The sequence below is a fragment of the Bos grunniens genome, chromosome 29, assembly GCF_055505025.1.
Source record: "Bos grunniens cultivar Pamir isolate PY7600 chromosome 29, Bosgru_T2T1.0, whole genome shotgun sequence".
Taxonomy (NCBI): domain Eukaryota; kingdom Metazoa; phylum Chordata; class Mammalia; order Artiodactyla; family Bovidae; genus Bos; species Bos grunniens.
In genome coordinates this window covers 40,267,159-40,294,888 of record NC_141193.1, presented here as the reverse complement: position 1 = coordinate 40,294,888, position 27,730 = coordinate 40,267,159, and the positions used below count along the sequence as shown (strand labels likewise).

At 37.9% G+C, this 27,730-nt stretch overlaps 1 protein-coding gene across 33 annotated transcripts in view; it reads left to right on the top strand.

Annotated features, from left to right (window-relative positions):
- DLG2 (discs large MAGUK scaffold protein 2) overlaps nucleotides 1-27,730 on the top strand; it is a 2,335,250-nt gene that overhangs the window by 1,517,255 nt on the left and 790,265 nt on the right. Inside the window, exon 1 of one of the 33 annotated variants that reach the window (XM_086384640.1) lies at nucleotides 5,909-5,927. The exons of the other annotated variants lie outside the window; for them this stretch is intronic. Within the exon in view, the coding sequence (XP_086240766.1) occupies nucleotides 5,925-5,927 (3 nt within the window). The 5' untranslated portion in view covers nucleotides 5,909-5,924. Of the gene's footprint in view, nucleotides 1-5,908; nucleotides 5,928-27,730 lie in introns of those variants that run through there. 33 annotated transcript variants of the gene reach the window in all.

Sequence of the window (27,730 nt, the reverse complement as noted above, 5' to 3'; positions counted from 1 at the left end):
ATTACTTCTCCATCTTGAGCTCCTAGGGCATAAAAGCATCAATCTACAAAGTCTCCAGTGATCAGGTCTGGGCTCTTGAAAGATTTAAAAAAAAAAAAAAAAGGACAAAGCACCAGTTTTGCATCTGAATTGATAGCTCAGCATTCATGTTAGTATTTGTCATATTCCTTATCATCTTCTTTCTGCAACTCTACTACATCTGTGCTTTTTTTTCCCACTAAAATTTATTATTTGTGTTTGTTTTTTAATTTTTTAAATTTACTTATTTGGCTGCTCTGGGTCTTAGCTGCGTCACACCATGTGTGGGATCTTCACTGTGGTGTGTGGGATCTACTTCCATGACCAGGGATTGAACCCTGGCCCCCTGCATTGGGAGTGTGAAGTCTTAGCCACTAGGCCACCAGAGAAATCCTTTATTTGTGTTTTTTAAATTAGTATTTTATTTTGTTACCTACAAGAAAGAATAAGTGGAATAATAGTCCCCTGGATAATTTGATCCTTGTTTGTATGATCAGTGTAGCCAACCATTAAGAACAAATGAAGAAATGAGTGTTATGAAATATAAGATTGTATTATTTTTGGTACTGTCTGCTGCTGGAATAATAATGGCAATGTTTCTCAAATTTTAATGTATGCAGGAATCACGCAAGTATCTTGTTAAAATTCACATTTTGATTCAGTAGGTCTGGGAAAGTTCTGGAAATTTTTAAGAAGCTCCCTGATGATGCAAATGCTACTGATCTGTTCTTTGGTCCTTACTTTAAGTAGCTTACCTCTAAAACATCCATTCACTCCCTCACTCATTTATTCATCATTGGACATCTATTAAACCCCAGTATGAGGTAGGCCTTTTAGATTTAAAGATAGGACATTTCCTTGCTCTTAAGGCACTCCCATTGTAACAAAGTTAAGCTCAAACCCAAATAACTAAGGGGAAAAAAAGTAATGTAATTGAGATGACTACAAAAACTATGGAAGGTCAGATAGGGAATGATTAATTCCTCTAGTAGTGTGGCAAGAAGGTAGGAGCTGGCAATGGAAGACTTCCTCTGACCTAAGACTTAAGGACTAGAAGTTGCTTCATTTTAAGGATTTATGGTTGCTGGAACAAGGCCTAAGGAGTTGCTAAACTACATGACCAGCTATGCCTACAAGTAAAGAATACTAAGAATGTGGCTTGCAACCTGACAGCAATTTCAGACAGGAGCTATCCTCATCTCTCCCCACCAAAAAAAAAAAAAGTAAAGAGAAAGCAAGCACAATAGTTAAATTCAGTTAAATGATCAGTTAGAAATGAGTCATTAGCCATTTATTTTCAATTCAGATTAAGAAAATTCAAATTCTTAACTGATAGTTTTTATAGATTTTTGTTGTTGTTCAGTCGCTCGGTCATGTCCAACTCCTTGTGACCCCATGGACTGCAGCACGCCAGGCTTCCCTGTCCTTCATTATCTCCTGGAGTTTGTTCACATTCATGGCCATTGAATGAGTGATGCCATCCAACTGTCTCGTCCTCTGTTGCCCCCTTCTCTTACCCTCAATCTTTCCCAGCATCAGAGACTTTTCTGATGAGTCAGCTCTTTGCATCACGTGGCCTAAATATTGGAGCTTCAGCTTCAGATATCAAAGGATTTGTCTACTGCAAATCCTTTGATATTATTGCTTGCCCCCCCCAAAAAAAATTTTCAAGAGTAGATTTATCTTTAATGAAGCTTCTGAACCCTTTATTTTAATAGCCTTTTCTAAGACCCTAGGAAAGATTTTAGTGATCTTGTTTCACAATTTTGTGTCTTTGAAGAAAAAAAAAAAAAAAAAAACACCTCCCCAAATTGTGTCAGATTCAGACTCCAGGAAACCTGACTCCACACCTGGAAGTATTCCCTCTATTGTCAGATCATCACGCATTTAGTATTTGCTTTGAGGAATGTGTACTGGCATCACTATAATTGGTAAATGATATTTAATCAATTTTCATACAGTTGAGCTCTGCAGGTAATAAACAACCCAAAGAAAGAAACTCTCCAGGGATGATAAAAATTATCTCTTACCTCATGAATATTCCATTTGCTCATTTTCTACAGATGGATGATTTCATTTGAAAGTAATAGAAAAACTCAGAACAGCCTGCATGAAGTGAACAGTGCTCAGCGTAGACATATCATAATGAAATCAGCCTCTTGGCATAACTGTTGATGTGCAGTGTACTGAGCCCCCCTCCTCAAGGGTTTATACACATCCATCCTCCTTCCCTGACATTAGAATGGAAGTATTCCAGAGAAGGCAATGGCACCCCACTCCAGTACTCCTGCCTGGAAAATCCCATGGATGAAGGAGCCTGGAAGGCTGCAGTCCACGGGGTCGCTGAGGGTAGGACACGACTGAGCAACTTCACTTTGACTTTTCACTTTCATGCATTGGAGAAGGAAGTGGCAACCCACTCCAGTGTTCTTGCCTGGAGAATCCCAGGGACGGGGGAGCCTGGTGGGCTGCTGTCTGTGGGGTCACACAGAGTCGGACACGACTCAAGTGACTTAGCAGCAGCAGCATAGCATATATTCATGTTTGGAAATGTTGAAGCCATCTACTCCATTTAATTTTGACTAATGTGTCTTGTCTTCATAATAAAGGTCTGAATATAATTAGTCCTCTTTTCTCCTACACAGTTAAATTTGATTCTTATAGCCTAAGTTTCCTGTAGGTGATAAAACTGGATACAATCCTTTTAAACATAGTTTAATATAATCCTAAGGAAGGTCTATTTACACTTGGTTAAAATTTTTGTTTTCAATTTTTTTAGTGTTATCTTTTGCCTAAGGCAGTGGGGCAAATTCCTATAGTAGGCATGCTCAGGTAATCTATCTGTAGGCTTTCCTTTTTTTTTTTCCTTTTTTTTAACCTTTTCAAAATTAAATTATTCAAAATAAATTTTGAAAGCTTCTATTGCATAAGATGTGATGCTGGTCTCAGTCTGGGACAGGGATGGGCTGTAATGAGTAGAATAATATTCAATTCCTGAGGCTGAAATAGATTGTCATTTGCATCCATCTCTGTGCTATAATGGAAGGACCATAAGAGAGGAATACACAAAGCAAATGAGAGGGCTTAATTATAAACAGGAGATTCTGTTTAGTCTATAGTCTAAACCATAGTTACTTTCTTACAGTTTATTCTTCAATGAGAGTTAATAGACATCATATTTTTCTGTTCATTGTTTCTACAGCTGTTCTTTTCCTTTTCATCCAAAGGTATCCTTTAGCAGCCTGATTTCAGAGCTGAATCAGAGCCTTTCTCTTCCTTGCCTACATTTTTAAATTGATGTATAAATTATACAGCAAAATGGACAAATCTTGAAGTAGATCATTTGTTAAAGTTTGACAGATGTCTACCCCACGTCAAGATAGAGTACTCTCATCACCCTAGAAAGTACCCTGTGTCCTTTTCAGTCTGTACTCTCCCAAAAGCAACCTGTGTTCTGATCTTTCTCTATAAATGAGCGTGGCCTGTTCTTAAAATCATATCAGTAGAATTACACACACATGTGCTTTGTTCTCATTTCTTTCACTCAGCATGCTTCAGAGATGTACCATATTGCAATGTGTATCAGGAACTTGTCCCTTTTATTTCTAAGTAGTATTCCTTTGTATGAATATATCACAACTTGTGTATCCATTTACTTATTAATAGACATTTCACGTTCCTATATGTTGCTATTGTGGATAAAGCTGCAATCACGATTCTTATTCAGGGCTTTTTGTGAACATATGTCTTATTTTGGGTAAATATCTGAAAGTAGAATTTCAAAATCATTAGGTAGATGTGTGTTTGACTCTAATAAGAAACCACTAGTCTTTAATAAGAATATACTTGACAGTTTTCAATATTGGTTGTTCCAGTTTACACTCATACCAGCAATGTATCAGAGAACAAATAGTTCTGTATCCTTTCCAGCATTTGGTGGTGGTGGTACTGGTGTGTTATTCACTAAGTTGTGTCCAACTCTTTGTAACCCCATGGACTGGGGAGCCTGGCAGGCTCCTCTGTCCATGGGATTTCCCAGACAAGAATACCGAAGTGGGTTGCCATTTCCTTGTATTGTCAGTCTTTTTAATTTTAACCACTCCAGTGAATGTGCAGTGGCCTTTCATTATAGTTTTGCTTTGAATTTCTTTTGTGACTTACCATTTTGAGTGTCTGTTTATCTATTTGTTGCTCATTCATATTATATCTTACCCTGCAAAGTGTCAGTCAAAGTCTTTGCCCATTTTTTAAAATAAACTTTTTATTTTTGAATAATTATAGATTACAAAAAATCTGAAAATGATAGTACAGAGAGCTTCTTTATACCTCTCACCCATTTTCCTGACTAATAACATTTTACATTTCTATGGTTTATTTGGCCTGGCATCCTGCGATTCATGGGGTCGCAAAGAGTTGGACACGACTGAGCGACTGATCTGATCTGATCTGATCTGATGGTATATTTGTCAATATTAAGAAACCAACATTGGGCTTCCCTGGTGGCTCAGTGGTAAAGAATCTACCTGCCAAGGCAGGAGACATGGGTTTGGTTCCTGGGTCGGGAAGATCCCCTGGAAAAGGGAATGTCTCCGCACTCCAGGATACTTGCCTAGGAAATCCCGTGGACAGAGAAGCCTGGCCAAAGAATCAGACACCACTTAGCAACTAAACAACAAATGGGATATCTACATGTCATTCCTGGCAATGTTAGCCTTTATCACTTGGTTAAAGAAATGTTTTTAGGTTCTTACAAGGGACAATACTAGGGAGTAATTGTATGTATATTCAGTTCAGTTCAGTTCAGGCGCTCAGTCGTGTCCAGCTCTTTGTGACCCCATGAACTGCAGCACGCCAGGCCTCCCTGTCCATCACCAACTCCCGGAGTTCACTCAGATTCACGTCCATCGAGTCGGTGATGCCATCCAGCCATCTCATCCTCTGTCGACCCCTTCTCCTCCTGCCTCCAATCCCTCCCAGCATCAGAGTCTTTTCCAATGAGTCAACTCTTCGCATGAGGTGGCCAAAGTACTGGAGTTTCAGCTTCAGCATCATTCCTTCCAAAGAAATCCCAGGGCTGATCTCCTTCAGAATGGACCGGATGGATCTCCTTGCAGTCCAAGGGACTCGCAAGAGTCTTCTCCAACACCACAGTTCAAAAGCATCGATTCTTCTGCGCTCAGCCTTCTTCACAGTCCAGCTCTCACATCCATACATGACCACAGGAAAAACCATAGCCTTGACTAGACGGACCTTTGTTGGCAAAGTAATGTCTCTGCTTTTTAATACGCTATCTAGGTTGGTCATATTACCCCTACACAAACATGATAATCTATAATTTATATGTCTATTCATTTGAGTGTTGATTCTTTATATAAACATGAGTTCTCATTGATGTCTCTGACTCTAACCTAGTTTGATAGGATTTATTCTAGACTTCTTCTCTTGCTTATCCATAACTTCTCTACCCCCTGACAGTGAGAATCCTGCCTCCCACCATCCGCTATACGTTTACTTAATTATTTAATACCAGTACACATGTAGTTTCAGACTTTTTGTCTTGAATCCCTGTAAGAAACAAAAGCATCAAGAGTCAGTGTTTATGTACAGTAAACAGGTCGTTTATTTTTAACCGTATAGTTTCTAGCCAGAACAGCATTTTCCAAAATTACTTAGGTGTCATCCATTTTTTGAATTAAAAAAAAATGTGTTTTCTTTTTTATTATTCATTGGTAAGATTTATATTATTATATTATATTATTATATTTCAGATTGCAGTTTGTTTTTAGATATTTATTTTGAAAATATTATTTCCTAGCCTGTTACTTATATTTTTATTTTCTTCACAGTGACTTTTGACAAGAAGAAGTTGACATTTTTATGAAGTCCAGTTTATCAAATTTTCTTTTATGGTTAGTGCCTTTTGCATTCTAAAATACCTTTGCCTATCTCCAGGTCACAAAATTCTTCTTCTTAAATGATCTTTAAATATTTTAATCTATGAAATGTTTAGTTCTAATTTGTATATGATATGTCATTAATCCGTCATAAATTATTTTTTGTGTGTGATGTGAGATAGACATTGAGGTTCAGTTTTGCCTGTGCAGCTATCTAGTTGGTCTAGCATGGTTTATCTACACTTTTTCACATCTTAAACCTCGTGCAGAATTTTCCTACCTCACTGTACTCTCTTTACGTAACAGCTTCCCTGATAGTGATAATAAGGTAGCAGTCTTTTTGTACTTCTCTCTCTTACCCCGATTCTTTTTTAAAAAGCTTTTTACTTTGTATTCGCATATACCGACTAACAATGTTGTGATAAGTTCAGGTGAACAGTGAAGGGACTCGGCCATACATATACATGTATCCATTCTCTTCCAAACTCCCCTTCCATTTAGGCTGCCGCATATTCATAACATTAAGCAGGTTCCATGTGCTATACCGTAGGTCCTTGTTGGTTATCCATTTTGTTTATAGCAGTGCCCATCTTACCCCTAATTCTGATGTACCATTTATTTGACTATTCTTTGTATATCTGTTTTATAAGAATCTGTACAATTTATTTACCAATACATTCAAATTGTATTCCTATATTGTGATGTTATTCAGTACATTACCTATAAACAGTACTGTCGTGACAGTTCTTGTTCCCTTGTGCTCTCCTACAACTGGAGTGAACTGTCAGTTGAAGGCCATTCAGTGCATTTCAGTTTCTTTACAAATAAAATAGAGAAAAAGATCTGTTTTCCTTTTATCAAATACATTTCCCTCAAACTCCTGCTTCTTCTGAGAGTTCCAAATAGGCAAAGAGATGTCAGTAAGTGTAGGCTATAACTTCCTGCATTTGGCATTGAAAGCAGTGTGACATCATAGAAAGAACAGCACAGGCTTTAGTTTCTGAAGAATGGGAGTTAATATGCACTTGCTACCATTTTCTCCTGCATGACCTTGGGCTAAACATGCCTTCCGTATAAAATGGGAATAATGGTATTTACTTCAAAGAGTGGATGTGAATATTAAATTAGTTATCAAGCCAGACTATCTATACCTAAACAGAAGTGGTCCAGGAAGGTACTCAAACCAAAGGAAAGAAATGGCTCATTTTCTTCAATCATTATGGAGAGGTTTGAGCGAGAAGTATACCAGTATTACTGTCATTTCTCCTGTATATTTAATATACCTTAGATCATCCTTAGTATCAAATTATTCAACATATGGTCCAAATCCTTGTATTTAAAAATAGATATTCATTTGAGCTTTATTTTGACTTCTAAGCTGAGAAAAAATATCATATACAGAAATTAATTTAAATGACAGAATCAACTCCTTCCCTTTAATTTATGATAAACTCTACTGGTAAATTAACTGGAAGTCAGTCTTCCTGAAATATCACTTGATTAGATTATTAAAATTCTTGAATAATTTCCTGTTAACATCAGGATAACATTCTGTTTTCCCAAACTGACTTAATACTTTGCAGCATATCCCCAATATTAAACTTCATATTTCCTCAATAGAATGCTTTTTTTATACCTCCTTTAATTACCATTTACATTCTTTGTGAATCATTCTGACATCTTCACACTTTCTCATGCAGCTTTTCTTGCCTAGAATTTCCTGTCTTCTACTTTCACATAGAGACAAAGGAAGATATTTTATAAAAATGCCTATAATATTGCAGCTCAGATCATAATTTCAAGTAAACCAGTTAGAGCATTTTAGTTTGACCATTAAGAGACTGTGTACTCTATTATTCCCTGTAGAGTATAGGACCCAGAGCAAACAATGGTATGTTTCCTTCCAAGGTGAAATTCAAATAAAATCAAATATATGGGTTTAGTCCATATATTTAAGGGAAGGGGCTTCCCAGATAGCTCAGCTGGTAAAGAATCTGCCTTCAGTGCAGGAGACCCTGGTTCGATTCCTGGGTCGGGAAGATCCTCTGAGGAAGGAATAGGCTACTCACTCTAGTATTCTGGTCTGGAGAATTCCATGGACTGTATAGTCCATGGGGTCGCAAAGAGTCAAACATGACTGAGTGACGGAAAGGGAAAAAAATACCAAAATATTTCATGGAAGACAGAGAGAATTAGTGACTTTCACTTTTCTCTAAGGATGGATGGTTCATTATTTAAAAAAAAAAAAATTACACACTTATTCATTATTTAGTATGTGCCAGCCACTGTTCTTGGAGAAGGCAATGGCACCCCACTCCAGTACTCTTGCCTGGAAAATCCCATGGATGGAGGAGCCTGGTAGGCTGCAGTCCATGGGGTCGCTAAGAGTCGGAAACAACTGAGCGACTTCACTTTCACTTTTCACTTTCATGCATTGGAGAAGGAAATGGCAACCCACTCCAGTGTTCTTGCCTGGAGAATCCCAGGGACGGGGCAACCTAGCGGGCTGCCGCAGTCTATGGGGTCACACAGAGTCGGACATGACTGAAGTGACTTAGCAGCAGTAGCAGCAGTCACTGTTCTAAGCACTTTTAAAATATGTTGACTCACTGTACCCTCACAGTCTGGCCCAGAGTCCCTCTTGTAATCACTGCTGTTCACTTTTCTGTCCTGTTGTCTTTTCTCTGGGCTGCTTGTATGTTAGTTTAGAATCTATGAATCCCAGGTCAGTTGACCACTAGGAGGTGGGGGTGGTTGTTTATTCCTAAGATCAGTCTCCCTGAATCACTGTTTAGATCCATGGTTGTATGAAGTCTTCCCCTGAGCTCCTGCAAAATTTTGGGGCCCTGGATATTGTATTATTTTATTATTCTCCAGGGATGACTTTTTAACTAAAAAATTCCATCAATTATGCTGCCATGTTGATGCCCCTCTATTACCACCCATACCATAGGTGCTTAATAAATTCTTGTGAATTAACAAGTCAACTGCATTCATTGTCCACCACTTAAGAAACAGAAATCAATCTTCAGTAGATTAAAAGTGATTTTTTAAAGCAAACATTCAATAAAGTAATTTATGATGTAGAATCAATCCTGATTTAATATGAGAATATTTGCTTCTTTTCCCAGACATTTTCTGAAGAGTAGACATAACCTAAATAGCAATTTGTATTACATTTGTCATAAGTAGGAACATTTACATTGGGGGCCTCTCAGTTGTCAATACAGTTTATTAGGATTCTTTTTTTTATTAAAATTGTCTTTCTTTCCCAATTTCTTCTATTTAAAAGAGAATCTCTCTTTATAGAGAAGGCCCATGTGTTCTTTTTATGTGTCTTTTTTTTTTTTTAATGATAGATATTAAGTGCTATTAACTTTACTCAGAAAGTGTTTCAGATCTCTTACTCGCTTGCTCACTCACTCTTAGCAAGCCCCTAAATTATCTTATCATTACACGGAGGACAAATTTTAAAAGTGATACTGAAGAGAGTATCATATTTATAATACTCATCCACTCCTGATGACTTTTAAAAGGCCCTCTTATTTTTAAAATATTAAAAACATACTTTCTTTTTACCCAGGGATGGGAATATTTAAAACATCCTTCCCTTTTATTTAAACTCCTTCTGGATCATATAAGTTCCCTAATTGTAAAGTACTAATAAAAAGGCTTCCAAATTTTCCTGGACTCAGATTCTCCTGAGCAATAGTAGCATCTTAGTGACACATCTAACCTTTTTGTGTCCTTTACATTTTCACTTTTGTTCTAGCAAATCCACCTGGTGTTATTAGAATGCTCCATTTCTAGAGCAGGATTGGGCTAGTTGTTAATAGCTGCCAGGGGAATTCCAAGATGCTACTCCATACTTGGGTTTCTTAACCTTCAGTTTTATTTATTCATTTTTTTTAAACTTCCAGTGGAAGATTTAACAGGACATTTTATTTGCAAATTACAGTTTGTTCTTGAGCTGGCTGCCAGAATGGGAAGCTGAACTAAATGTCCACAGTTCTCCCTTCTACCATCACTCTTCCTACCCACTTTGTAAATTCAAGTAGCAGACTGTATTCAATTGTCAATGGTGCTTTATTATCTGATATTAACCATCTGTCCCAGGATCCCTGAAAAAAATTATTTAAGCTTTTAGCTAAAGGTTTTCTTTATGAAAATGCCATACATGGCATGATAAAACATTTCAGAAAGCTCTAACTTTGGATATTTGTAACAGTTCATGAACAACAAGCCTTTCTTAGTTCCCACTTAAATGACTCTTAAAAAAAAAAAAGTTTGGCCAACGCTTTCTTAAGAAATAGTATATATGTTGTGGGATAAATGTTCTGTGCAGTTTTTATTACAGTTTTTGAAAAGAGAGTAACCTATCTTGTCCAAAGATTTGGTGGTCTTTCCTCTTACAGGGAAACCATATCCAAGTTAATTTTTGCTCTTTTTTTCCCAGCTAAAACCACATACAGTATGACCAGAAAGGAAAGACTAAGATAGTCCATGTGAATAACTCTGTCTGGAGTCTGATCTTGCAAAGTTCATGCAACCAATCATTTTCCTTTAGTCTTAAAATTTCTGATAATTGTGTTTGGGATGTTGAAAAATAAAAACAGAAACAAACCAAAACCTTAGAGATCATTACCTAAGATTAAATGTTTAGATTTAGATTCAGAAACTGAAGGCAAGTTGAAGATAACTTTTTTCCAGATTAGATTCAGGGCTGGACTCCAGGCCTCCTGCTTTCCAGACCACAAACCAGGCTGCAGTTTCAATGAACAAACTTTTCACTTTTTAATCCTCTTTTTTGCATCTGATGTTCTTTGCCCTTCTCTTAAAATTGTTTCAAGACTGCTCAGTAAATATTTCATTGAGCATTATTGTTCTTTTAATATACATACTACTAATTGACTAGTATTTATTTTTCTTTTTAACAATGTCAGAATCTCCCAACTAGTTTTCATAAGACAGAGCTATTTCCTACTTGCCTGAAATCTTAAAAGGAATATATCAATGAACAAAGAAGTGAGGGAAATAATTTTAAATGTGAAGAAATTTTTGAGGGTGAAGAAATGCCATCTAGCTGGCTCTAGAATATTGTGTGTGTATGCTTAGTCGCTTCAGTCATGTCCAACTCTGTACAACCCTATGCACTGTAGCTCACCAGGCTCCTCTGTCCTTGGAACTCTCCAGGCAAGAATACTGGAGTGGGTTGCCATACCGTCCTCCAGGCGATCTTCCCGACCCCGGGATCGAACTCATGTCTCTTACGTCTCTTTCATTGATAGGCGGGTTCTTTACCACCTGGGAAGCTCCTAGATAATCACAGATCTCCCAGCAAGGAGTCCCTGGTGGGCTTCCAAAGAGCCCAGACAGTTTTAATTTCATAGACTGTACTAGCCCACTTTCTTTTCTGAAAGAGGCACGTTCATGTTCTAAAAACATTAAAGTGTCTGAAAATTACAACCATAAATTACTTTAGCAAAATTATGTATGTGCCTTACAAGCATGGTTTGAGTTGGCTTCTGGTTCCAAATCTAACTAGGTAACAATGCAATATATCAAATTAGATCCATTTTGGAAAATACAAACCTACACTTTGCTCCATTTTCTAGTCGTGGTAAACTCTTTGTAGTCCAAACAGTTTATCAGATACTTTCTCTTTGTTTTCTCTTGGTGTTTATATTGTTTTTGTTCTTCAGTCACTAAGTCGTATCTGACTCTGTGACCCCATTTGTCTGTAGCACACCAGGCTCCTCTGTCCTCCACTATTTCCTGGAGTTTGCTCAAATTCATGTCCACTGAGTGGAAGATGCTATCTAACCATCTCATCCTCTGCTCGCCCCCTTCTCTTTTTTGCCTTCAGTCTTTCCCCACCTCAGGGTCTTTTCCAATGAGTCCTCTCTTCACAGCAGGTGGCCAAAGTATTGGAGCTTCAGCTTCAGCATTGGTCCTTCCAATAAATATCCGGGGTTGATTTCCTTTAGGATTGACTGGTTTGATCTCCTTGCAGTCCGGGGAACTCTCAAGGGTGTTCTTCAGCACTAGAAGTTTAAAGCATCAATTCTTTGGCACTCAGCCTTCCTTATGGTCCAACTCTCACATCCATACATGACTGCTGGCTACATGATGACATGACTTATGGACATGGTGTTCATGTACTTTGAGCCATTTATCTAGAAATCTAGAGAATATTCATCTCCATTTTATTTTCTGTTCATCCTTCAACACTGTGTAAGCATTGCAATCTGGGAAAAAAAATTTTCTTGGATACTTCCTTTGCTCCAGCTGAGGCTGTGCGTGTCATCTGCAGACTCCCACAGTGCCATCTGTCCACCTTTATCATGATACTTACTTTATGGTGCTGCTTGTATTTCACACTCTCTTTTAAGATTTTTGAAAATTTAAGTCATAATACTGTAACATTGATCATTCATTGGTCCTAATATTAGCACTGACTCTGAACCTACATTGTTCAACATCTCCAGAATATGGTAGGAGCCTGAGACATATATGAGTGAATGAATAAGCAGATTTTATGAATGGGCTTCATTGCACATCCTACTATTCTTGGTTCCACTTTGAATGTGGTTGAAACATCAGTGACACTCAAAAATTTTTTAAGAGAGCACTTGAAAAAATTAAACTCTTAATTTTTAATCATTTTATGAATGATTACTGCAAGCACACTCAAGGCCTTGTTTCAGTGTGTCTTTTTTCCCCCCTGATAATTCTGCTTTTTGGCTTAGGGGGCTGCTCCTTTAAGGGTGATTTTTAGCAAAAGAATAAACATGTCTTTGCCAGTACTTCCTTGATGGACAAGTAGGATGAGCAGGAGTATTGAAGGAGAGATGTGGCTTTGGGATTGCAATTTTGAACCCAATTTGGTGGTGGGTTTTTTGTTTTGTTTTGTTTTAAGGAGTGCATCTTGTTTTAAGTTTTTACTCCAATATTAGCTCAGTGGGAAAACATTTTCTTGCAAAACTGATGAAAATTTGTTGAAGTTCCCATATTTTCAGTGGGAATCCTGAACCAGGAATCAAAAACTATAAATGGCCACCCCAACTTCCTAACCTGTTCCCTGGACTTGGTCAAGGTACTTGACCTCTCTAAGCTTCAGTTGCTTCCTATATAAAGGGCTAAAATCCTTTCTTATTTCATAATAAGATAATGTGTGTGAGAACACCTTGAGACATTATTATGAAAGACGATTTATTACTTAAAATGTGTCTGAAAGAGAGGATTTAAAAATTTTAAAGTATATAACTGCTTTGTTTTTAACTCCAAGTGGCTTTCTCAAAAACCCAAAAACATTTTCCGGCTCTAGTTAACTAAATCAATCATTGGCCAGACAGTGTATTCTCATAAGAATAAACTGTTTGCATATTTGGATACTGGCGCGTTTATAGGACTCCACGTTTAAAATGACCGGAAACCAACAAAGTAATTGTATCCTAGTAAATTTGGGGAAGGCTGAATGCTGTGGACCTTCTGCTATGATTTTAGGCAGTAGTGGTTACCCTTTACAGTCTGCCTAGAGATCTCTTCTAAAGAATACATGCCATGTTGCCAAGGTAATTGACTTCATGTTGAGTACTTTAGTTTTTTATCTTATGTTTAAAGTGGTTTTATATATATATATAAAACTAAGAGGATATCAGCTAATAGTTTGAAGTAGTCTGAAGGCCTTTACTGTGAACCTACGTTAAAGGTATCCATCACTGACTGTAACGGATGAGCAGTGTAAAGTAATCACCAACAATGTGCACGTGGGCAGATTCTGCTGATGACATACCAAGTTGTTGTTACTTAGTCACCAAGTTGTATCTGACTCTCTAGCAACACCATGGACTACAGCCTGCCAGGCTGCTCTGTCCATGGAATTCTCCAGGCAAGAATACTGCAATGGGTCGCAATTTCCTTTTCCAGGGGATCTTCCCAAACCAGCGGTCAAACCCACACCTCCTGCATTGGCAGGCATATTCTTTACCACGGAGTCACCAGTGAAGCCTGGAATACCAAGAATACTTAGCAAAAACAAGGGGAAAATTCCTTTAAAGTTAGATGTAGAAAAAATAGGTTATCAGTTTAAAATGTATTTTCTCTTTTGGTTTTAAGGTGCCTGAATTCCAAAACAACAATTGGGTGAAATAGTCCTTGGTCAGGTTTGATTCATAGCTCAAATAAGAGAGAGGAATCTTTTATTCCTTGTGATGACAAGCGATAAAATGCATACAAGTATACCGCCTCTGAATCTTTCTAAGCCCCTTGATTTCAAAGAAAATTGACAAACCACCCTCAAGAGGCCTTTAGAACTGAATGCATGCTCTGAAAATGGGAACTGCATTTTATCTGTCTTCTTTTGTAAGCCTAGATAGCTGGAAAAGTATTAAAAAGATAATTAATATAGTAGGAATATACCAGCTCAGTTCTTACCAAATTTTTAACTAAGAAAGAATGCTCTCATTTTATCACATTGTTTCAGCTGAAAATATAGGCATCTTAAGATATGTGTGTAATATATTGTAATTTTATACGGGTATATGCATATATACACATATATGTATAAATCTCCAAGGATATTTACAGGTCTTTAAACCTCAGTTTCAAATGAAGTAAATGCTTTTTGCAGGTCTTTAAACCTCAATTTCAAGTGAAATAAATGCCCATAGCACTCACCATATTTCTGTCTATTTACAAGGATAAAAGCAAGTTGAAATAACAGTGGTACTTAATTCTTTTCAGAAAAGTATTTCTCAATAATTACTATTCATACTTACAGCTCTGTTACTAGCAGGTAATTTTAGCTCCCAGTCACTTACTCAAGCTTATTTATTTCTGTTTCGAAAGTAATTTTCCAGCCTTAATGCAATTCAGCATAGCACTGCTATTTTAATGAAGCTGATGATGTTGGCAAATTGATTACATAAATCAACTGTTTACAAATTCATTCTCTATCGTTTTAATTTTATTTGGAGCCTGTAACTCCAACTGAGTATATAGGTAGAAATGGTGGTCTTAGACAGTATATATTTCCTATCTAACAGATGTACAATTCTGCGAGCCCCTAAGGCAGATTTTAAAAACCTCTACAATTGCTCCCAATCTGAAAGGTTTGGATCTGACAAAATTCAGTTTAACATATATTTATTTGAATACCCACTGTGTACCAGATGCTCTGCTAGGTATTGTGTACAGAAAGATGAATAAGAAATGACTCCTGCCCTTGGGGGGGTCTGGAAGTCTAATGGACTAGGGAAATAGACAGACAATTGCAATGTAATATAATTATAATAAGTGCTATGAAGATAACAATGATACAGATTCAAATAATAGTAGAGGATTTTTACATCCATGTTCATGAGAGGTATTGGTTTGTACTTTTCTTGCCTAATACTGTCTTTTTCTGGTTTCCTGTTTAGAAAATATGTGTATTCAGGTTTTCTTTTTTTTTTTTTTTAATGAATTTTGGCAGATTGCCTTTCAAGGAGATGGTTCGTTTAGGTTAACAAAGTTGGGGGTATAGAGTTTTTTCATAATATTCCTCTATTATCCTTTAATGTCTGTGGGATCTGTACTGATGTGCCCTCTTTCCTTTCTGGTAGTAATTTGTATCACCTCTCATTTTTTTTCTTATTTAGGCTGGCTTGGTGTTTGTTGATTTTATTGATCTTTTCAGGGAACTCTTTTACTTCTGTTGATTTTCTCTATTGATCTCCTTCATTCAATTTCATTTTCTGCTTTTTTTTCTTTCTTGTCTTTGCTTGCTTTGCATTTGATCCACTTCCCTTTATCCAGTTTTCTAAGGTCTTTTCCAGTCATTCACCTCTTCATCAGGTAGACAAAGTATTGGAGCATCAGTCCTTCCAATGAATATTCAGGGTTGATTTCCTTTAGGACTGACTGGTTTGATGTCCTTGCTGGCCAAGGGACTTTCAAGAGTCTTCTCCAACACCACAATTTGAAAGCATCAGTTCTTTGGCACTCAACCTTCTTTATGGTCCAACTCTCACATCCATATATGACTATTGGAAAAATCATAGCTTTCACTATATGGACCTTTGTCAGCAAAGTGATATCTCTGCTTTTTAATACATTGTCTAGGTTTGTCATAGCTTTCCTTTCAGTGAGTAAGCATCCTTTAATTTCATGGCTGTAGTCCCTCTCTGCAGTGACTTTGGAGCCCACGAAAAGAAAATGTCATGGCTTCCACTTCTTCCCCTTCTATTTGCCATGAAGTGATGGTACCAGATGCCATGATCTTTGCTTTTTCAATATTGAGTTTTAAGTCAGCTTTTTCACTGTCTTCCTTCACTTTCATCAAGAGGCTCTTTAGTTCCTCTTTGCTTTCTGTCATTAGAGTGGTATCATCTGAATATCTGAGGCTGCTGCTATTTCGCCTGGCAATTTTGATTCCAGCTTGTGATTCATCCAACCTGGCATTTTGCATAGTGTACTCTGCATAGAAGTTAATGAGCAGGGCAACTACACACAGCCTTGACATACTCCTTTCCCAATTTTGAACCAGTCCAGTGTTCCATGTTCAGTTTTAACTCTTTGTTCTTGACTCTCATACAGGTTTCTCATGAGACAGGTATGGTGGTCTGGTGTTCCCATCTCTTTGAGAATTTTCCACTTTGTTCTGATCCACACAAAGGCTTTAGCATAGTCGATGGAGCAGAAGTAGATGTTTTTGTGGAATTCCCTTGCTTTCTCTATGATCTAACAGATTTTGGCAATTTGACCTCTGTTTCCTCTGCCTTTTCTAAATCCGGCTTGTGCATCAGGAAGTTCTTGGTTCACGTGCATCCAATTAATCTTGTTAAGTTGTATTTTTATTTTCAATTTGTTTCAAATATTTTAAAATTTCTCTTGAGACTTTTGGTTTCCCCGTTTTGTTTAGAAGTGTGTTGTTTAATGCCCAAGTATTTTAGGATTTTTCCATTTATACTTCTGGTTTTGATTTCTAATTTAATTCCATTGTGGTCTAAGAGCAGACACTGTATGATTTCTACTTTTTAAAAAAAAAATTTAAGGTGTGATTTATGGCCCATAAAGTAGTTTACATTGGTAAATGTTCCATGTGAGCTTGAGAAGCATGTATAATCTGCTGTTGCTGTGTGAAGTAGTCTACAGATGTTAATTGTATCCAGTTGATTAATAGTGCTGTTGAGTTCAACTATGTCCTTGCTGATTTTGTGTCTGCTGAATGGTGCATTTCTGATAGAGGGGTGTGAAAGTCTCCAACTGAAATAGTGGATTCATTTCTTTCTCCTTGAATTCTTATCCCTTTTCCCCTCACTGTTGCTAGGGGCACACCCACTAAAGATTGTTAAGAACTGCCTAGTGTACTAATTTCTTTATAATTGTTTAATGCACTTCATTATCCCTGATAATTTTCCTTGTTCCGAAATCCTCTCTAACTTAATATAACTACTGTCAGTTTCCTATGATTAGTGTTAGCATGGTATAGTTTATCATTGCTTTACATATGGGCTTCCCTCATGGTTTAAATGGTAAAGAATCTGCCTGCAATGCAGGAGACCTGGGTTCAATCCCTGGGTCAGGAAGATCCCCTGAAGAAGGGAATGGCAACCCACTCCAGTGTCCTTGCCTGGAGGATCCCATGGATTGAGGAGCCTGGCAGGCTTCAGTCCATGGGTCACAAAGAGTTGGACACAACTAAGCAACTAACACTTTCACTTTCTTTCACTTTATTTATATTCACTTTCTTTCACTATATATATTTAATATAATCTTCCAGGTGGCGCAGTGGGAAGCACTGCCTGCCAATGCAAGAGACAGAAGAGACATGGATTTGTTCCCTGTGTTGTTGTTATATGTATTTACACACACATAAAAATGCAGAGTTGAATATACTGTTGATGTTACTATTTTGAATAGTTATCTGTTAGGTCAATTAAGAATAATAAAAATAAAGTGAGTTTAGTTATTTGTTTTATTTATTTAGGCTCTAATACTCTTTCTTTATGTAGATCTTTTTTCTGACCTGTATCATTTACCTTCACACTGAAGAACTTCTTTTAACATTTCTTGCAAAGCAGGTCTGGGGATGCGTTTCTTCAATTTTTCGTTTTTGTCTGAGAAACTCTTTATTTCTCTTTCACTTTTGAAGGATAATTCTCTACAGAGTATGGAATTCTGGGGGGGGGGGTGTGTGTGTGTGTTTCCTCTCTCTGTTTAAAATATTTCACTCCATTCTCTTCTTGTTTGCATTGTTTGTGAGGAGAAATCAAATATAATTAATTTTGCTCTTGTGTAGGTAAGGTGCTTTTTTCCCTCTAGCTTCTTTCAAAATTTGTTTCTTTATCTTTGACTTTCTAAAGTTTGTATATGACATGCCTAGGTTTTTGTGTTATTCTCAGAACTTCCTCTGTCTGAGGTGTGATGTCTGACATTAATTTGGAAAAACTTCCCAGTCATTATTGCTTTTAATATTGTTTTTGTTCCTTTCCCTGTTTCTTCCTCTTCTGACATTGCATGTATGTTACATCTTTTTTAGGTGTCCCACAGTTTTTGCATATTCTGTTTGGTTGATTTTTTTTTTTAGTCTTTTGTTGTTGTTTCCAGTTTTCAAGTTCATACTATTTTCAAACTTGGAGATACTTTCCTCAGTCATGCCCTGTCTACTAATGAACCCACCAAAAAACATTCTTCATTTCAGCTACAGAGGCATTTTTTTATCTCTAGCATTTATTTTTTTGGACATTTCCAAGAATTTTCATCTCTTTTACATTATTCATCTGCTCTTGCATGATGTCTACTTTGTCCATTAAACCATTAAAAATATCAATTATTAAAAAAAATCAATTATTTTTTAAAAAATTCCTGTTTTGATAATTCTGACATTCCTGTCATATCTGCCTCTGGTTAATAGTTGTTCAGTCTCTTCAAACTATGTGTTTTAACTTTTATTATGCTTTGTAATTTTTTTTATTGAAAAACATGATGTGCTGAGTAAAAGGAACTGAAGTAAATAAGCCTTTAATAATGCGGTGGTCAGGTAGCAAAGGGAAGGCATAGTGTTTTATATTCTTATGACTTAATTTCAGTCTTTTAGTAAGCTGCTGCCTCTGGGTTGTGAATGTCACCAGCGCTTTTCAGTTTTTCCCCTTAGGCTACTGAGTGACTAGTGGGTGCTGAAGTTGGTGTTTCCCAGGTAGGTTAGGCAAAACCCTAGCAGGTTAGGCTTGGGTAAAATAGTTGTCATACCTGATTCTGATTCATACTTGGTAAATTAGATTATCCTGTGGGTAGAAATGTGTTTTAAATTCAAACAGTTTACAAATCTGTCTGAGATTTTATTTTATAATAGATTCTATTATGATTGCCCTGCATATGTTCATGCCCTCACATTCATCCTGAGATGCGTAGATGGCTAGGACCTTCTACAGTTTCTACTGCATCTATGGATGTCCTTGTACATGCACTCAATCTTCTGTCTGGCAGGGATCATTTGGAGCTATCAAGGCTTGCCATGATTTATTCAACAGATTTTCCTGTTATATTTCTAGCTAGTCTGGAGTCTCTGCATGTGTGTTAAGTTGCTTCAATCATATCCCACTCTTTGTGACTCTATGAACTGCAGCTTGCCAGGCTCCTCTGTCCATGGAATTCTCCATGGAAGAATACTGGAGTGGGTTGCCATGCCCTCCTCCAGGAACTCTCCCCAACCCAGGCATCGAATCCATGTCTCTTCTGTCTCCTGCATTGGCATGCAGGGTCTTTACCACTAATGCCACCTGGGAAGCCCAGACAGTCTGTAGCTCTCACCAACCAATATCACTAGCTTAAGTTACTATGGTGTTTACTTTTTTAGTATTTACCACCAAAATCACTGTTGTTCTTTAACAACATGTCTGATTATGAGATTTTCCATATGTTGCTCCAAAGTTGGTTTCCTGTGACAGCCAACTTCTAGTTTTCATAGATTTTCCTGCCCTTGTAGAACTATTGCACCCACAGAATTTGGGGGAGGAAATGTATAAGAGTAGTCCTAGTCTAGAACATCAGATTTCCACTGTTGCTAACTCAGGTTCCTGAATCAAAGGTGTTTTGTTTTGTTTTGTTTTTTGTTTTTTTTTTTTTTTAATATATATGCCTTTAGTCAGTTCCCAGAGTCCAGAAATGGCTGTTTTTGGCAATTCTGTTTTTAAGTTGTCCTGGGGAGAGGATTTGCTGAGCACCTTTCTCTACCTTTCTGTAATAATGATGGATAGTATAATAGCAATAACATTTAGTATGTCTCAAGTATTTTACTTATTCTTTTCATTTATACTAATTCACTAATTCATTCAGCTCTTCACAACTCAATGAGATTAAGAACCCTGATTTACAGATGAGGGAACTGACACAGATATCTCACAGGTAGAAACTGGCAGAATCAAACTTGGGAGGAAATCTGGCTCTAAGTAACTTTATAATCTCTATATTTGATCAATTGGAGTATGTACAGTATGTATGCTTGAGCACTGTGCTATACTTCTTGGTTAATTTAAAATTCCAGACACCTCTATTGAGGTAAATATAAATACTGTCGGATTTTACTGAGGAGGAACTGAGACTATGTATCTTTCTAAAGTCACAAAACTAATAGTGGCCAATTTCAGGTTAGAATCCGTGTCTGATTGAATCTAAAGCCAGAAGCTTGTAGAAAACACATTCTACTTGTTGTTCAGTTGTTAAGTCATGTCCGACTCTTTGTGACCCCATGGACTGCGGCACGCCAGGCTCTCTTGTCCTTCACTGTCTCCTGAAGTTTGCTCAAACTCATGTCCATTGAGTCAGTGATGCCATCCAATCATCTCATCCTCTGTCACCCCCTTCTCCTCCTGCCTTTAATCTCTCCCAGCAGCAGGGTCTTTTCCAATGACTCCATTCTTCACATCAAGTGAACAAAGTATTGGAGCTTCAGTTTCAGCATCAGTCATTCCAATGAATATTCAGGGTTAATTTCCTTTAGGATTGACTGATTTGATCTCCTTGCAAATCAAGGGACTCTCAAGAGTTTTCTCCAGCCCCACAGTTTAAAAACATCAACTTCAGCACTCAGCTTTCTTTATGGTCCAACTCTCACACTCGTACTTGACTACTGGAAAAAAATATAGCTTTGACTATACAGATCTTTGTCAGCAAAGAGACTGTGGAAAATTCTTAAAGAGATATCAGGCTATCTTACCTGTCTCCTGAGAAACCTTTATGTGGGCCAAGAAGCAACAGTTAGAACTGAACATGGAACAACTGACTGGTTTGGAATTGGGAAAGGAATACAACAAGACTCTGTGTTGCCACTCTGCTTATTTAACTTCTATGCAGAATATATCCTGCGAAATGCTGGGCTGGATGAATCACAAACTGAAATCAAGATGGCTGGGAGAAATAACCACTGAGCTATGCAGATGATACCACTCTAACTACAGAAAGTGAAGAGGAGCTAGACCTCCTCTTGGTGAGGGTGTAAGAAGAGAATAGGAAAGGCTGGCTTAAAACTCAACCTTAAAAAAAAAAAAAACTAAGATTATTGCATCTAGACTCTTTGTGACCCCAAGGACTATACAGTCTATGGAATTCTCTAAGCCAGAATACTGGAGTAGGTATTCTTCTCCAGGGGATCTTCCCAACCCAGGGATCGAACCCAGGCCTCCTGCACTGCAGGCAGATTCGGTAACAGCTGAGCCACAAGGGAAGCCCAAGAATACTGGAGTGAGCACCCTTTCCCTTCTCCAGTGGATCTTCCCCACTCAGGAATTTAACAGAGGTCTCCTGCACTGCAGGTGGATTCTTTACTAACTGAACCATCAGGGAAGCCCTAGTCCCATCACTTCATGACAAATATAAGGGGAAAAAGTGAAAGCAGTGACTGATTTTCTTTTCTTGGGCTCCAAAATCACTGTGGCCAGTGACTGCAGCCATGAAAGTAAAAGACACTTGTTCCTTGGAAGGGAAGCTGTGACAAACACAATCTACAGTCTGGGCAAAGGATCTACACAAATACTCTGTAGACACAGAGAAATGACATAAACCTAACCTAGCCTTTGTGTAAGAAGGGCTAGGGAAGGAAGGGCAGGGTTTATGGTAGCATTAGGTATCTGGAAAAGGAGAAGAATGGAGGTGTTTTGGAAGATAAGTAGTAATTACACAGAGAACACGTGGCAAAAAAAGTCATCCTAATGTCATTAAGAAAAATGATAGTGTGGTAACAATATGATTTAAATCCCTTCATAACTTCTCCCTTCCTACCAACTGCCTTCAATCCTTGGTGCTTCCCATCCAGGATTTACTGTCTGATTAATTAATATTTGTTTACTATGCTTAAGGTATTTATGGAATTTATTTATTTTAATGTAATTGGGGATTTATGTTCATATGCTTTTGAGTATTTTTGTTCCAAGAGAATAAAAAAAAAAAAAACCCAGCAGCAATAACCTTTGGTTAATCATGATACACTGTTTAGAGCTTATACTATCAGCTTCCAGTTACCACAGTGCTGGAATTTTTTAAAGCCCTGGGGATTGGACAGTCAAGGGTCCAGAGATAAAGAGATTTGGTATATCCAGTGTGCAGCCCAGCGTCCCTGTTGTGGCTAGCTGTTGTCAGCAGGAACTTCAGCATACGTGTGGAAGTCGTTCTCTTTGGGACCCCATGGACTATCCAGTCCATGGGATTCTCCAGGCCAGAGTACTAGAGTGGGTGGCCTTTCCCTTCTCCAGGGGATCTTCCCAACCCAGTGATCAAACCCAGGTCTCCCTCATTGCAGGTGGATTCTTTACCAGCTGAGCCACAAGGGAAGCCCATCTTCTAAACTCTAGGATCCAGTCTGGGAAGAATTGATACCAATGTAGGAACTTGAACTTTTAAATTTTTCGTTGAAAAATATATTATACTTTTTTGTTCAGATAGGTTTCTATTTGATCTAAGTTAATCGAATCTCACAGAGGAAAGAGGGTATCTCAAGTCCTCTGTGTGAATATTGAGCACAACTTAACATGTACCTACCATTTTCCCTCTGCCTCCAACACATGTGTGTGCCTATACTAGTTTCTCTTTAGAAGAGTGAATAGGCAGGATTTAAATATGCCTACACAGACCTAGGGAAAACCTCAGAATAATTGTAGCTAGTATTTTTGAGGGTTCACTAGGTGCTAAACACTAAACTTTTACAAAGTTATATCATTCAGTGTTTATACAACCCAATAATTTAATTACCATCTATTTTGTAAATAAGAATGCCAAGGCTCAGAAAGGTTAAGTAATTCATTCAACATTTTATAACTAGAGTGTGAGAGAGTCGTGCTGTTAACCCAGACAGCTTGACTAGAATTCTAGCGTCTTCTCACCATAGTAAGTAATTGTCAACTCTCAGGTTGAAATGTGCAGAATTGCAGGATTGTTTAAGTTAAAACCAATTAAACATCGACAATTTCATATAATTCAGCCAGGTTATCTCTCACTTTTAGAGTGAAACCTATGTGTGCAGCATAATGTAATGGAATCAGGGGTCCATTGGAATACAGGTCCATGGAATACAGTCCATGGGGTCGCAAAGAGTCAGACATGATTAGGACTAGAATCAGAGTCCTAAACCCCAAACTGAGCTATTTCAAGCAATTTGTCTATCATTTTTGGGCTATTTACTCATCTATAAGATTCAGATATTGATACTGACCCACCTAGAATTGATATGAGGAGCAAATAATAATGTATGTGAATATAGTATATTAATTATTAATACTGTTGTTAGAATACTCTGAAGAAGGTTACATATAGACAACGTGAAACCTTTCAGGTTCCATATTTTATCAACTGGCTAGGTGGTGGGGCCAGGAACAGCATTCATACTCAGTCCCCTGTCATAATCCTAAGGTGCTTCGTGCCTGTGCTCAGTCACTAAGTCATATCTGACTCTGAGACCCCATAGACTGTAGCCAACCAGGCTCCTCTGTCCGTGGGATTTCCCAGGCAAGAGTATAGGAGTGGGTTGCCATTTCCTACTTCAGGAGATCCTACCGACCCAGGGATTGAACTTGCGTCTCCTGCATTAACACGCAAATTCTTTACTGATGAGCCATCTGGGAAGCCCCATAGTGCTCCAGGAAAGGTGAAATAACATAAAACAACAGAATGCTCTCCCTTAGCATCTGATCCAGAGAAATCGATCTGACCTTTTAGTTTGTTTGTTTTATAACGAGTAAACCAAAGCATTTTTTCAGAATCACAGAACTTAAAAAACTTCTTCATGTGATCTTGATGAAAGAGCAGATAAATTAGCAGAGTGATAAAGTGCTGTAGTTCTTTTCCAAGGTTGTGAAGATACTGATGTACTTTTGAAATCAGATTAAAAGAAATCACATGAACTAGTAAAGAAGGCAGGGAGAGTCACTCAACAAATATTTGTTGGTCGATGGATTGATGTTGAAGCATGCTGAAACTGTGACTTATATTCAGATGAAAAAGGGAGACAGCTTAGTGTTAGCAAGCTTTGAAGTAAAATGATTAGAGAGAAAGCAAGTTCATTCCTTTGCAAACTGACAATGGTAAGTAGGACTTTTGAATACAAAGAGATTTTAAAAGATCCATGGCAAAAAAAAAAAAAGCTCTTAACATAAGGTGCAATTGATTTATTTCTTTAATAACTATTTATGAAATGACTACTGTGGGCAAGTCAGTATGATAGGTGACACAAGAGAAAAAAAATCTAAAATACAGTGTCTCATCTGAACCGGAGGACAGTGTATCAGGAAAGATAAGGCACAATGCGAGGAGCTGAACTATAAGGAAGACCACAGGTACAGTGAGAGAAAGAGGTCTGGATTACCAGGGAGAAAGACCAGTGGTTTAACATTAAAATTCCCTTCAATTCAAGCTCTAGATACATCCCATTCTTTCCTCTCTCCTTAGAGCCACTCCTTCTTTAATCTTCTTCCACAAGTTTGGATTGAGCATATGCTTCCCATTACTAAGTGATGAGAAAGATGAACAAGATGGTCCCAATTTATGTTACCTATGACTATGTTCAGGCTTCCCTGTTGGCTCAGACTGTAAAGAATCTGTCTGCCATGCGGGAGACCCAGGTTCGACCCCTGGGTCAGGAAGATGCCCTGGAGAAGGGAATGGTAATCCACTCCAGTATTCTTGCCTGGAGAATTCCTTGGACAGAGGAATACAGTCCATGGGGTCGCAAAGAGTCGGACACGACTGAGCAACTAACACTTTGACTTTCCCTTTATGACTGTATAACCTTGGAGAAGTTGCTTAGCTTAGAACCCTGGTTTTCTCAATAGTAAAATTAACATTAAAATGTCTAGCCCCCAGGATTTGTTTTATTTGATTATTAGATCAACTTATCATAGTGCCTAGCATGTATTAGATACTTAAGAAAAGAAGCAGTAGTAGTACTAATACTAGTAGTAATAGTAGTATCATTATTGCTACTAGCATGGGGAAGATGATTTAGAGAATAGAGTAGTGATTTTCAGAAGATTGATAAGAAGCATTTTTTGACTTTATAGAAGAGACAGCCTTTGACTGACATAAATGGAAGTGTCCCATGTCCCCAAATAGAATCCAGCTCTATGGGGATAGGGACTGTGTTCTGTTTACTTATTGTATCTCTAGGACCTAACTTAGTACCTGGGAAATTCTAGGCATTCAAAACTATTTTTCTAAATTAATATTTTAATAAGCATAAAGTAAATATACTTATGTGGAGGTGCAGCATGGCATACATGAATACTGGACTGGGTTGCCATTTCCTACTCCAGGGAATCTTCCCCACCCAGGGATAGAACCCACGTCTCCTGCAATGGCAGGCAGACTCTCTACCACTGTACCACCTGGGAAGTCCCTTTATGGTAGAGTGTATGACATTACTAAAGATACCAAAGAGAGGAGGTATTTTGTTTAAGTTCAGTTACTTAGCTAGAAAATTATTTTGAAGATAAGATCTAAGATCTGTAGCTAGACAAGTAGGTTGGGGATAGCTGGTGGATAGTCTGGAATGTTCTTTAAAGGTAAAGAAAAATTAAAGCTACTCATGCAGTAAAATAACATGGGAGTGCAATTGTACATTAGTTTGAACATTCTTTGGCATTACCTTTCTTGGGATTGGAATGAAAATTGACCTTTTCCAGTCCTGTGGCCACTGCTGAGTTTTCCAAATTTGCTGGCATATTGAGTGAAGCACTTTCAAAGAATTTTAGAATTTGAAATAGCTCACCTGAAATGTCATCACCTCCATTAGCTTTGTTCATAGTAATGCTTCCTAAGGCCCACTGGATTTCGCACTCCAGGATGTCTGGCTCTAGGTGAGTGAGCACACCATCGTGGTTATCCTGATCATTAAGACATGTTATGTATTCTAATTTTAACTTCTTATAATGTTGTATATTTGTAAACCAATCTCATTATAATTGAATAGTATTCCTGAAATAACCAGATACATGCCTTAGATCAAAATAGATGCTCACTAAAGTTTAACCAGAAAATTTTTTGCTTACTTCTAGTCAAAGAAACAATATTAACACTTACACTAATGGGTATAATGCTTAGCAAAGATGAATTTCAATAGCTTATATAAGTGACAGAATTGGAATTTGGGACTTTTAGATTCCATCTTCTGAGCTTTTAATTTCTCTGTCATAATTCCTCTTAATATGAAGAGGAGATACAATTTTAGTGGAAACAGTCTAGAAGGAGGGACATTATTAAAGAAAGTAGTGGGCAGTTTGGTTGTGTGTGACAAACCTCCAGGCTTTGTTTAATGATGCTCTCATCCTGATTAGAGCTTCCATGCTGGTTTATTAACTATCACTTTTAGTACTTGTTTTTCATCCATTCAGCAGAGATATGTAAAGTTCAATGTGTTGGAAAAAAGGATACAGATAATGAATATCAGCCTTCAGTTCTTTCTTTTGGATTGAGGGTAGAGCAAAACTCCCCCTTTTTTTCCTTTTTCAAAGATAAAAAGCTACCTTTTATTTCTACCAGTAGACTTGAGATCTTTAAGAAGAAATAGGGAAGGTGGTGAAGGTGGAGTCCTTGAGTGGAGCAAAGGAGAGCAGGTGATCCTGCCAGCTAGTCTCCTTCCTGATGCTGACAAGATCAAGGAGAAGGGACATGCCTGAAGTCCCTGGAGATTAGGGAGATATTAGCTGGTAGGATTATGGGTTGTCGACTGGGATCTTTGGAATGGAGAATTAACAGAAAAGTCCTCAGTGAGCCCTTAAGTCAAGGTTGGGTGCACCTTGACCAAAGTGACAGGCAAAGTAAATATGATTTCAACAGTAGATGGAGAGGAAAGCCCTGATGTGAGAAGGTCAGAGCAGGGAGCAACCTCCGAGATCTTCCATCCGCATGAGAAAATTGAAGCACCACGACCTTGCCAGGGTTACCCAGCATGTTACACCACAGAAGCAAGACTGCAACACAGGTCTTAATGACTTCCAGAGCAGTGTTTTCCCTCACAGAGCATTCTGAAGAAGTGGTTCCCGCTGTTCCCTATGTCCTGATAGGCTCATCTCTTTCCTTCCCATTCTGATGGACGTCTGCCTCTGAACACGTTTGGTTCATACCATCTCCTCTATGAAACCCTTTTTGACAACCTCTAGGTACAATCACACATCCCTTCCTTTATGTTGTCTCTGCAGCTGCTGTAATCACAGGCATTAGCACAGCAGTCATATCACTTTGTTGCCTATTATCATTCATTAGTCTCCCTCTGCTAGACTGAGTTATTTGAGGGCAGGAGTCATATGTCATTCATACCTCTCTCTCCAGGGCTTATACCTAGCACATGGTAG